This window comes from Branchiostoma belcheri, unplaced genomic scaffold, assembly GCF_001625305.1.
Source record: "Branchiostoma belcheri isolate BF01 breed outbred unplaced genomic scaffold, Haploidv18h27 scaffold170, whole genome shotgun sequence".
In the NCBI taxonomy this organism is placed as follows: domain Eukaryota; kingdom Metazoa; phylum Chordata; class Leptocardii; order Amphioxiformes; family Branchiostomatidae; genus Branchiostoma; species Branchiostoma belcheri.
Window position 1 is genome coordinate 457,414 of NW_017803158.1, and position 13,206 is coordinate 470,619.

At 41.8% G+C, this 13,206-nt stretch overlaps 2 protein-coding genes across 11 annotated transcripts in view; both read right to left on the minus strand.

The window, feature by feature from the left end:
• Window positions 1-8,587, minus strand: part of LOC109466882 (ras GTPase-activating-like protein IQGAP1) — a 114,851-nt gene extending 106,264 nt beyond the window's left edge. For 7 of the 9 annotated variants that reach the window (XM_019764746.1, XM_019764747.1, XM_019764743.1 and 4 more), the window contains exons 1-2: window positions 8,354-8,587; window positions 5,260-5,362 (exon numbers count right to left, since the gene is read on the minus strand). In XM_019764746.1, coding sequence (XP_019620305.1) covers window positions 5,260-5,362; window positions 8,354-8,399 — 149 coding nt within the window. In that variant the 5' untranslated portion in view covers window positions 8,400-8,587. The remainder of the gene's footprint in view (window positions 1-5,259; window positions 5,363-8,353) is intronic. The other 2 variants (XM_019764745.1, XM_019764741.1) reach the window with 1 other exon arrangement.
• A 733-nt stretch (window positions 8,588-9,320) lies between these two features.
• Window positions 9,321-13,206, minus strand: part of LOC109466884 (OTU domain-containing protein 7B-like) — a 38,671-nt gene continuing 34,785 nt past the window's right edge. For both annotated transcript variants that reach the window (XM_019764749.1, XM_019764750.1), the window contains exon 10: window positions 9,321-13,200. In XM_019764749.1, coding sequence (XP_019620308.1) covers window positions 12,508-13,200 — 693 coding nt within the window. In that variant the 3' untranslated portion in view covers window positions 9,321-12,507. The remainder of the gene's footprint in view (window positions 13,201-13,206) is intronic.

Here is a 13,206-nt window from a genome sequence, read left to right on the forward strand (position 1 = left end):
CCATTTTGAATTGGCGCGCGGCGTGCCCTCCTGCGCTGCGGGTGTCCGTCACACTTCCTGGTCATGTGTCTAAAGCCAGCCGTCGCCCACAACGATTGTCGTGCGATCGTATACCGTCGTCAGTCTAAAGTCGGCCCTAGAGTGGAGGCGAGCAGTCACCCCTGGGGTATCCAGTTACCAACCCACTCACCAGACCTTTACCTGGTCAAAACATTTCAACAAAGGGGTTAACCTTAAACCATGTTTTAGAGTGACCCTCTGACTGGAAAGGTTTGGGTCTGATGGAGTTGGAATGGTCTCGTGGGCAGGACAATCCTCAGTGGAGTTAAACTTGATGGCAAGGCTGGAAATTCATTTTTGGCACCCCTCCCAAAAAGGTGGGTGCATAGAAAAATTTTTGCGTGTATCGCATAAACTAGAGAAACTGAAAATGCGTATTAGTATCAAAGTTTTGGAGTTTTCAAAAATTCCGATGAACTCAAATTTTAGTACTAGATCTAAGATGTACTGTACTGACTAGCACTGATTTGCCTCTGAAATTGTGAAAATACAGAATTTGCCCAAGGACCCCCTAGATTGTGAGCACCCTCCCCCAGGCCTGATCATGAACCTGGGCTGATGGAAAAAAAATGAGCTGGCTATATAGTATATATATATATAGCTAGAGCCCTAGCCTCTCTATCTGGAAAGGTTTGGGTCTGTGAGAGTTAGAAAGGCCTTGTGTCGTGAGCAGGACTTCCCCCAGTTGAGTTGACCACATGTAAATACCTGCAACCCTCCACCCCTACCCAAACATGAGTCACAATAGAGCCTCACATTCACATGACATTGACTGACTACTGGTCTTGTTCCATGAAACAGGATACTAGGGAAAGTAAAGTGCACACAGAACACTTCCCCTGGGGTCAAAAATACTCCCCTGAGTCAGACACTATTAACAGTACACTGAGATAAACAACAAGTCAAGGCACAGGCACTTTCACAAATTTATGTGAAGGTGTAAAATGCAGTTTTAGGGCTTGAAAACAAGATTTTTCAAAGTCAATATATTCTAGTCACTTATCTACAAACAAAGTTACAACAATTACACACTGTCCCATATAAACATTCATCAAAAATGAGGAAAACTGTGACTAAAAACAGTTCAGGGATCCTGGGATGATTTTTGGGGTACCACCCAGAAAATAAAGGACTCGTCTCGAGGCTTGTTTCTGTTTTGAATGCCCGAAGTATGAAATAATGACCCAAATGTGCAATATCAGGCAATATGTGTCAACATCATACAGATTGCCTTATTCATGATCATCATTGAAATTACATTGGTTGCCTTTAAACTAAATGTCAAGACATATACATATAATATATATAATATAGAGAATGCTGTATCACTCCTAATCCTGTATGTACCTAGGGAGGAAAATTGCTGGCTGCTGTCCCAGTCATGTCTTCTCTAGGCCACACCATCTTCTTTTTTAGGATGACATCCGCGCGCGCATTGATTTTCGTCTGTTCTCAAAAAAACAAAAATCACGTCCTCCAAGGCTCTGGCCTGGCTTCAGGCCTGGGTAGTCCATGGTAGTTAGCGACAACAAAGCCGGTGGTAACTCTGGAGGATGGCATTCAGGCTACCGAAGCTCCACGACTCAAGAACTCAGTACATACGTACAGTGCCGATTCATTAATTCCGCAAAAAGCCAGCATGTGACGGCCTGTCGTATACGTCGCTATATGTGTAATACGCCAAATTCACACTACCAGCTTTATATTCCTATGGTTTAGTATCATTTCTATTTTTGGCCGGATTTTTCTTTTTTTTCGCCCGCGCGCACTAGTTTGGGGGTCTTCAGAGGATGTCATCCATAGAATTAAGTTGGTGTGGCCCTACTCTTATCTGCCTAGGAGGACATCAGGAATATTGGATCTTTAGGGAAATCACTGACAGGACAGTTACAGGTGAACTTGACTCATAATCAAGGAGGGAGAGCCCATTAACTAAATAAATACCTTGCAAAGAGGTGTAATATTTCAATAGATTGTTAGGTCGCAAAACAAGCAACTATTCGTACATGCAATTTCTTCTTGTTTGGAAAACTGATTTCAAGTGTCTCTAATTGGTATATTTCTTATCTGTAGTCTCAAGAATAAGCCATAGATCGTATAGTTTTATGATAAATTTCTCATTAGGCCACACCAAGTAAATTTTATGGATGACGTCCTTTGGAGACACTAAATCTAATGCGAGAGGGCGAAAAAAAACAAGAAGGGCCCTAAAAAAACAAGAGGCCTAGATCAGAAAACTACTGAGACGACAAGTGTTAGGACACAAATTGAATGAGGTGACACAGTGTAACAAGCAATAAGTCTTTTATTCATCATCAAAACAGCAATAAATCAGGTGGAACAGCAGTTGTCGTCCTGTCCTGTTTTCGCGTTACAGGTTTCACGTCAATCTGACGTCTGTCCTGTTTTCGCGTTAAAGGTTTCACGTCAATCTGACAATTTGCGGCACTGTCGTGACTCTTTGGTCATAGTTACAGGAAGCGGAATTTCTTGTTTTTTTTCTATGAACAGGTCAAAATCAATTTTGCGCGGGCGCGGATGTCATCCATAAAATTTACTTGGTGTGGCCTTACGTCTAAATCAATTTGTTAAGGGTATACCATATGTCTGAGTAAAGAAGGACAACAGTTGCATTCAAAGCAGCTATTCAATAAAAATCCCATTTTCATAAAGCAATTATGATTCTGTTGTTCAACATCAAAACAAAGTGATTCTAATGGTCTCAAGCTTTTTCTCTATAGCAATATTAGTATTATTACTTCAATTCTGAGCAGACAGGCATGAAAATTACATCCAGGAAAATGTTCATGGGAACTTTCTCTCTGTCATACAGACATCAACTATTTTACCACTGTAATAGAACACTGTAAATGTGTCATCAATTCCAGTTACTACCTGTTTATGGCTATTTCATATAAACAGCATTTTACAGTAGTCTTTCACATCGTCAAGATAAGGATAGAGTATTCCACAAAAAGAATATTTTTTGGCCTATTAACAGCAAAAAAAAAAATCCCTAAATTTAAAAACCAGTGAAAAAAGGAATTCCATCAACACTCATCCAAAAGACTAGTACCCGAGGGAGCTTTACAAATAAAACCGCGGCCCCGCCCTCCCCTGCAATTTAAGAAAAATACAGAAAATGGCTCCTGCCTATTAAACTAATTGGAGTGGGTCGAGTACTGCCACAGTGTGCCGGGACATGATTTAGGAGTAGAGGGGTCTCAGCAAATCAACCTCCCTAAATTGGTTGCTGGCAAATTGACTGAGGCTACTACACAGTTACTAGGTAGGTGGGGACATTCTATCATTCACTTCCACTGAACAGTTCAATCTATATACTGTAACATGGTCTAATTCAATTAACATTTCAAGCAATGTTAATCTCCCAAATCTAATGAACTATCAAAACAGGGTTCGAAATACTTTTTTTCAGGTACGTGCAAAATTGCACATTGGCAAAATTTTTAGGTGCAATTTAAAAAATTTATGTGCAAAATTATATTTAGCCTTGCATCTTTAGGTTTGGAACTGTTTTACTGTGTATCAACCTTCTTAGCCTGCCACTGCATATAGAAGTTTTAGTATACATTAAAAAGAAGGGACCAAACGAAACATGAACAATGCAAGTATCATCTGTGTTTATAAAAAAAAAGAACACAAAAAAAATTTGTCGGCATTAGCTTCAAAGGACGCCGCTAGTGACCCCCGGCCCTCTCACTCGTCATAAAAAAAATTTACCAACAGTATGCGAGCAATAAATTTCATTTATTTTGCATATTTGTTTACCTTGAATATCGCGCACGATATAAGGAAAAAAATACTGCTTAGAAAAAAATAACGTCCGGTTAATTTTTGCTTCTTGGCGCTCCCCTCCCCCTCCTCTGGGGGCGCGTCGTCAACATCGGCCGCGGGATCCTCGGAGACGGTGGACCCGGTGGCATCTCCCGATCCACCGCCCCCGGCTGCACCAGCCTCTGGTCCACCGCCACCGGCTGTACCAGCCTCTGATGCCGGCTGGGCCCGTGAAAAGAACTTGAAAATCGACCCCTTCTTCATAGGCCCTTCTTCATGCTTTACAAATTTCCTGGGTAGCACTGAATGCTGGGAAATCCGAAAACTGTTTTTCACCGAATTTTACCGAAAATTGGACGAAAAAGCCGAAATTACTCTGCCGAAGGACTTCGTACCACATCGGGCAACAAGTTTCGCGGGTCTCACCATATTTGGTAAATCAGCTACGTAGGCCTTCGCGTCTTGCCATATTAGGTAAATCATTACGTAATGCCTTCGCGTCTTCACCTGGGGACGAGAGCAGCTTGTTCCCAGGATGTTCAGTAAAAAAAACAATATGGCTGCCATGCGCCCAGCGCGATGCCGACACACAAGAAACTTCGGAGATACGCAGTGCAAACATGATATATCGGTATTGTCCAGGTGCAAAATTGCACATTCAAAATATTTTTAGGTGCAAATCTTGAAAATTACGTGCAATTTGCACATTGCACCTTTGTATTTCGAACCCTGCAAAAGCATCACTTGCCTTTTATAATTGTAATACTGTAAAGACTCAAGATATCAACATGTTATGGCTGCTTTGTCGCATGATGCTTGATCTTTTCATACTTGGTTGAGTCTTTTGAAAGGGGCAAAGTTCAGTCTAGGAAAGTTAAATGAGCTGAACTTTGTAAGCAAGAGGTAGGTTATTACACAAGCAGACGTATTTGTTTCCAAATAAAATAACGCCCACCAGGATTTTGATTCTTATCACTGGGAGTGACGATGTCTCCATGACAGTGACAACTAGTCAGGCATCGATTTCCAACCTTTATGGACATCCATAAATCTATTATCACCCTGAAAGATGTTTGCAGGTACTAAAGAAATCCCACTTTTTTTAGCCATTCAATTCATCTCCCTACTTGCTGCAAAAAGGTACTAGCAAAAAGCCTGAAGCATGGTCGAGTCTTGAAGGCAGCAGACTGTTCGTGTTAGTGGTACTGGTAGCACCTAAGCAGTGTAACACTGTGGTTCAAGCATCATCAACTGTCACGTCCAACGGGTCCAGACCTTTTGGCCTAGTGGTTAGTTTGTTGCATTCGTGAGCTAGCTGCCCGGGGTTCGGCATGGGTTCAATCCCCAGTGTCCCAGGAGCCAGGGTAGCCTGCACTACTCACACCTACATGTTTCAGTACTTACTGTTTGGCCTCCTGTAGATGACAGAGGTACTCGTATGCCATGGCCTGCTGTCGCTTTTCATCCATCTCTTCTGCCGATTGTCGTTCTTCTGTCATCCCCACATCTGTGATAAAAATACAATCATCATAGTTATCTGTTTCTGTATCTGTATAGCCGGTATAACTGCCTTTCGGCGTAACACACCAGCTTCACAGGCACGCGGCACGGCGGCGGCTGGCTATATTACACCGATCGACTTGTTACACCTAACCCTTGAACTTCTAGCTCTAGACTTTGCTTAAAGCTATCTAATGACAATGCCCCTACTAGTACTGTATTTGGTGACAGTGAGTTCCACTCTGCGATAGTCCTAGGAAAGAATGAATTCTTGAACGCCTCAATCCTTGGTTGATAACTCTGGTACTTGAAGGCATGGCTATTTCTAGTTCTCTTCTGGGCTGGTATTACTATTAGGTACTTAGTAGTTATCACTAGGCTATTTGAGAGCAGGGGCCTCTTTACTGTCATTTAGCCCCCTAGACTGTCTTTCAACCAGCGTAAGGTTGTTTCTTTTCTTTTGACTCCTAATAAATCTTTGAAAGATGAAAATTTCACTTTAGGACGAAGCTATAACAGGGAAAATATAAATTTACAAAATCTGTCCCTCAAACAGGGGGAAAAAGTGTCTCTGAGAGTAAATGTAAATGAGTTCAGTCAAGTCTGTGGTCATGATTTTGAGACTCAATGTGTGGCTGTGCTGTGGAAAGTTTTCCTTGTGTACCTGACGATACAAAACATTCTGATGAGAACCCTGATAATACAGTATTAAAAGTTATATATCATATTCATATATATATATAAAGAGAGAGAATACAACACAGGGTATCCCGTATCACCTGAGGTATCGGCCCGACCACGGGTCGGATCTCGGGAGGGCCGGGACCGAGGGCGATGCGGAATACACCGTGTTGTATTTTATTTATGTCATACCCACCCAAGAAAACACGCCTTTCAATGCAACATGAGCCAAAAATTGGTGCCACTAAACCGTAAAATGCGACAACATCAATTCCAATATCCGGATTCTGTATTCGAATTTTCGAAAGGGGCACACGCGGTTAGGGCAAAATGCGTTCGAATCGTTTTATGGAAGCCATGGAAGCGTTCGATAACGGGTCCGGAACCCGTTATCGAACGTTATCGCGGCCCGGGTATGATATAAAGATAAATATATACACGGGAGGGGATATGAGTGTTGGTTTTCCTCCTGTTTGTGATTAACGATGCCTCTTTCCAGAAATTGGAGGGATTTCTGCAGAACTCCAAGGACAACATCAGTCATTCAAGCTCCTGAAACGCCCTTCAGAGTCTTATGAAACCTCACCATTCTTGCCCAGCAGTATGAAGGATGTACTTTACGCCAAATGTAATATTTACCACTGTGTGATATTACCTGGTACATGTAAATTTGAACTTCACTCCAACTAAAATATCCTTAGTTATTGCTGTTTTTATTACATTGAAGTGCTACATGCCTAGGCTGGCAGTCACTGAAGCCTATCTCCTGATATTCAAATAACCCCGACATTTTAAAAATCAATATTCAGGCTTAGGCTTGATGTGGGTTTACCTACTTCAGAACATTCTTGTGGTTACAATCGGTGGGAGCTATGCCATGTATGGCTTACATGTTGTTTTTGTGTGTGCGACAGATTAAATAAATATTCATGACAAAGGAATTGTTTTCCTTTTTCTTTTATGTTTGTGTTAACCCCGAGAACAAACGTTGGTTGGTTTAAAGGCATTTGGGAGTAAGTCTTTTCCGAATGTTTTGATAAGAAAATGAGCCTCTTTTTGATGGCACTGTGTGTTGGAGAATGGTTCTAAAATTGTCAAGATTAATTTAATGAAATTACTATAATTACTGCATTCTGCTTATCTATGAAAAAAGAAATTTTGCCTTATAATGATACAGGATTGTCTTGTCAACAAGATGGGAGCAATGGGGAATGTTACAATACCTCTAATGACATTTTTATCTAAATGGTTTGTATTAAGACCCCTTACCCACCCCACCCCATCTTTTTTCCTGGTTAACATTGTATCTTTCTTTTATTTCCGCCCAATACACAGTCTTAATACACACTCACTGGGTGCAGTGAATAAGAGACATTATAACAGTATTTGAATATGAATACTTATTAGTGATCTGAAGTGAATGGGATAATGGGATGGGCATGATGCTTCATTAGTGAGGTGTGAAGCTTCCAGCCCCTCTTTCTGTTGTCCTAATCAATTTGGTAAACAACATGGTGTGAGATGTGTCATCATGATTTGCGTGGGAGGGGCAAAACAGAAGAGTCTGGTACAAAGATGTTATCACTGCTCATCTATGCCAACATTGTAGGATTCCAGGACGTTTACGGAAAACTGTCCACACAACGACATCCTGTCGGCAAGCGGACACCACTGAGACACCCATGTCTACCGCACGGGCCTGGGTGAAAAATGAGTATTGTCTTGGCTAACCTATAAGTATAACGTTACAGCCGGACTCAAGACAGGTCATGTTTTCTTAACGGTCGTGGTAAGAATTAAGGGCAGCCATAGTGGAACCGGAGTCTGATAATTTCTAACAAGGAAGTGTGAAGACAGGATATTTAACGTTTACTGTAACGTATATAACGACTGTGTCTTTGATTCCACTGCTAGCTCTGTACTTGTGTGTTTGAAGTGGTCCGTTTCTCCGTGGACGTGGGAACACACACACACTCAGGACCCCTGCGGGTTGGTCAATAAAAAACTGGTTCTTCGCAGACATGACGACATCGGTTCGTCCCTGACACTTCTACCGAGAGAATTTGGGACCACGCAAGCTAACTTTTCCTGACTAGTGAGAATTCTAGAAATGCTCCAGTTAATAAGATAAGGTGTTATGGTTCCATAAGGTAGCTCAATCGAAGCTGTTGAATCTCAAGTGCACCGCGCCCAAACCCATGTGTAAGGTCCTGGCACGGCGGTGCTTGCAAGTCCGGTCAGGCTTACGGTGCTTGCACACACTCAATACACCCACAGAAAGGAGGGGAACGGGCGAGGAAAAACACAACCAACTCACGGGAGAACGAAGCCCTCTTGGCGTCCACGTCGTCCCCGTCCTCCATGCTTGCTTCCCGGCTGATCAGCCTCAGCTAAAATGCAAGAAACGTCCTAGAATCCCGTGAAAAGGGGCAGGTATCACGACTCAGTAGCTCCAAAGTATCTGGATTCGGGTTTGCCCAGCCTGGGCTCCTGTGTGTTTTGCGACGGACCTCCTTTTTGGCGGGGCTTCGGTTCAAACAGCCACTTCCGGTACTACAAGGCAGTGTGGGATGTGTAAACATCCGGTATGAGCTCACAGCGCCACTACGCGGAAGTGATGAATACTGCATACGTTTCATGCTTATCACTTCCTAGTACAGAATGTACTGCAGATCTTGATGGACTTTAACGTTAACCTTAACGTTTACGTCGTACACGGTGTGCGCTTCTCTACGCTCAAAAACATTCTAGCCTGTCACAGTATGAAGTGACTAACTTTACTGCCTTCCAAAAGCACCCTGAACAAATGATTGCTGTTACAATGTAGCAGTTAACGTTACTGTCCATGGGACATGTAACATATATAACCTAGTAAGGGCTCTTCCAGATACTCCATACATAGGCCATGCTGATTTGATTATATGGACATCCTCTGGAAATGGAACCCCAAAACTGATGCACGTGAATAAAAAAAGTTTCGCAAAAAAGTTGCCTTCACTTTGAAATCCTTACGTGGTCATGAAGGTTGAACAAATGACTAGTGACTAGTAAACATAGAGTAGCATTTCTTCGCATTTTCATCTCTTCCTTTGGAATTGATTTTGGCATTCAACGACATTAGTATCGCTTTCCAGTATTTCTTTTCAATTTCCTGCGTATATTTGTTCATTTTGTAGCTGTTTTGTACGTTTGTATCGTCCAAAACTTCTTTTTTTTTTAACTCATGCCTGTGAGGATGTCATCTGTAATCAAATCATCACTGATAGGAAATGACAAGAAGCATCTTACTACATATTTTCTTTATTGGTGATAGTAACTGAACCAGTACAAAACTGTTTCTGTTGTGTTTGGGTACCAAGTTGTAACCTCTTTAAACACTTACAAAGCAAATGCTGATGAGAATGACTGGACATCACATCAGTATAGTCTACATTTATCTAACGCATCAAAGTTAATGATGAAAGTTGTCAACATCTCCTTATCCAATGCAGCTACTCTTCACTTTTCACAGTTTTGAATCAAGCATTGTTCAATGCAGAAAATAGTGGCAATAATACTGGCCACATTCAGAACATGTCAGTCCATGTTACAGATCTTGACATAACTGTACACAAGCGTCAGTTTACACTAATTTTGCAGCTGTTCAAAACAATGTTGCCTCAACAGAAAAAGAAATATACAAAGTCATACCAAAATTATGCACACGTGTGGAGATGGGGGGAAATAATACAAAAGTCCATCTAGCTACACATGTAAGAAAAAAAGTCAGAATTCCTCAGAATTCATACCCTCTTTGTTAACTCCCTGCTACAGCAAAGGATTCCAACCTGCTAGCAATGGTATCTGAACCTGATTCTGACAGATGCATTCAATTTCTTCTATCTAGAAAAAGGACTTGTTACATGGAAACTTGTAAATTGAATATTAGTATCAACATGTTCTCACATACAAGTTCCAGAAAATGAGCAAAAAGTTTAAATGTCAACAGACGGTATTGTCATATGGTATGCAGTTCCTATAAAATGTTCCTAAAATGTCAGTAAAGCTTGCACAGTTGCAGTACATTTCGCTGCTAGTATAATATGCATAGACATTACTTCTTAGGTCTCCGCTTTCAAGTTGCTCTTTAAGTTCAATTTCTATCTGTGATGTCAGAGAAGAATGTAAATCAATATTTTTTGTGGTCATCGTAACTGTTCAACAACATGAAGCAGTTTTAGGGAATGATTGTCTGTCATATCTATCAAATCTCTATAACATGCACTCACAATCACATCTGAAGCATTATGTAACAAGTACATAACGGCTGAGATATCTGCCTGCTATATGATAAATTTTCTTTTCATAACCTATCTGATAAAGAAGAAGTAGGCAATTTCACTTTTCCTTCAAAGGAATTCATGCTAACCCAAAGTAAAACACCTTTGGTTGATGAAAATTACGCATTCGTTTTGAGCTTGCAAAAAACACACTTGTGTCCAAAATACAAGTAACGTTACTAGCTAGCCCTCTTCTGTGTTACCTACATAGCTAGGTTTGTAGCGTCCAATAAACCTACTCATACAGTAATAGGGTTGGTCACTGATCTCATCAGATTGCATTGGTACAGTAAGGCCACACCAATTTTATTTGGTTCTCGGATATCTTCTGAAAAAAAAAAAATATTAAGCTACAGGGCAAAAAGAACACAACAGACTTAGCTAGGCATCCTCTGATAACTAACTCCAAATGAAAGCTGCAATAGGAGCCATGATGTCAACATACCAGGTTGGTTTATATGATTCAAAACAATGAATTTTAAACTTTTTATCAAATCAGTGCATTATTATAACGAGGAAGACAAGTTAATTCAGAACCTGAATCTTTTTTTTTTGTTGTTGTTGTTGGCAAATTAGAAAAGACGAAGCGGGCGAATCCGAGACCCAACTAACTAAATTGGTATGGCCTAACAGACAAAGAACAAAAAAAACATAACACATTATCTACATGGCAAGTTATTGGTATTCGATGCTACACATACACATACCACCTGAGGAATATATGTACTACTATACCCTAGTACAAGTCAGGCTACACTTGTTCTTACAACATGCACAGCACAAACTTACATGAAATAACATAATGCACATTATTGAATGAAGCACCAGTAAATGATGTATCCAAAATTAACACAGTCGGACATAACGTTCAATGAAATGTGACTAATTAATCTAACCTGCTGTTTCGATACCCATTCAATGACTTTTACAAAGAGAATGCTAGACTTTGATTGACTAGATTTGACTAAATAGAAGTGTTCTTCATGGGCCGGTCAAAACCAACTTACCTATTAATTGTCATTAAAAAAAAAGATATTTGATATGCTAGATAGTTTGTAATATCTAACAGTGTTACTTCACAGCAGTACATTGTATCATAAGTAATTTGCCCCAGTGGTTTTTACAGTAACTAAACTGTATAACTGCTCTTATACTAGTATTGACAAGAGAGCTCCAAGCAGCCAAAAATAAGTTGTATACTTTCAACCATCTTTTTCTACTCATATTTTGCACAAAGCATTGTTCAAATTGTTTGCCTCTTCAAGGTAACAAAATAAATTGGACTAGTAGTAATAATTCTTTTATAATTATATAATCCATTATTTATTGCATACATACAGAATACAATCATCTATTGCTCTTGCACCCTCTATATTTTTATCTACGGAAATTCTCTCTATTCATGTGTACATGCAGTTTGTAAGTCTTGCGATAAACACGTTTGCTTCAAGATATGCATATCTGGACAAAAAAAGCTATGTACAATAGATACCCATGTAGCCTCATTGCACACAGAAGTCTTGGGTTTAACTGTACAATGTTATATACTGTTGACAACATACATCACACCTACATTTGTAACCAGACAACTTGCACGTCAACAAATATGATTATATCACACAACACACCTTCATGGATTATGGTACAATGCTCTCAGCACACAGTGCGTCTTGGTCTAGACATGCACTTCTCTCGTCAATGAGACACTCAAAATCTGCGGAGATGTTCCCCTCTTCTTGACTGACAGCTATTCTAGACCAATCGGGTATCTTTGATTCAACATGCGACTGCTTCCTTTGAAATCATTCAATGAAATCAATCAATTAAGGCATTTCACCTACTCAGTCCTCGCCATTCTAATTAACACAATTCTGTGGTTCCTTGACAGTTGTGGTGTACAGGTGGGCCTTCCCGCTGGTCCTCCACCGTGCTTCTTGATTGGCTGTCTGACATGATTGACAGGTTAATTCTCCAGCTGCTCACTTATGCGGACTATAGACATTTGTAAGTTTGCGACCTCTGTCTTTGTAACAAGTGCTACAGTAGAAATCCAGTTCCTCTAGCCCAACGTACCCGCACTTCATCCGACACGGGATCTTTTCCCTCTCCGGAGGCAGTCTCGTGGAGCGTACGGGCGACCGCGTTTTCGTTCTTAACCAACTCCCCGCGACTTCGTCGTCACTGTAGGAGTTCTCCGGGGACATGCGGTGATTTCTGTCCACCTGTGCGGTGAGGTGGTAGTCTGTCTGCTTGGCCTTCCTGGTAAGGTGTAGTAGTTGTGCTGACTGTTGTACGGACCGTTGGGTGCACGGTAAGGGGGAGGGGGGTGGTAGTTGGGTAGGTGGGAGGGGCTGGAGTGGGAGGAGGGCGGGTCAGAACAGTTGGGATACGTGGCGCTTCGGTGCGGCACGTCCTCCTGTGGGATGTACTTGGAGTTGACCGCCGATGGATAACTTATCCGCTGGCCGCCGCCGCCTCTCGCGAGGCTGGGACTGGCCCGCGCTGGGAGCTGGGGGGGCGGGAGGGAGGGCGGAGACTTCCTACTGGGCACGACGCCGTCCTCCTGTATGGTGTAGGTGCTGCGGTACGACTGTGTGTTGTGTTTCCCGGGAGTGGGAAGGGTGGCGTAACCCGCCGACACCACGTGCCCCTTGGCCCCGTTAACCTTCCACGATGCATAGTCCACGGCCATGCTGTGCTTCTGCCTCTCGAAGCAGGACGTGCAAAGATAGTTAGTAGCAGCAGTGCCGTACAGGGCGCACCCCTCCGTCATACACGGCATGGGCTTCATCATCAGCTCCTGTTCATGTTTGATCTGTGCTGCCAGTTTCTTCTTCTCCTCCTCCTCCCG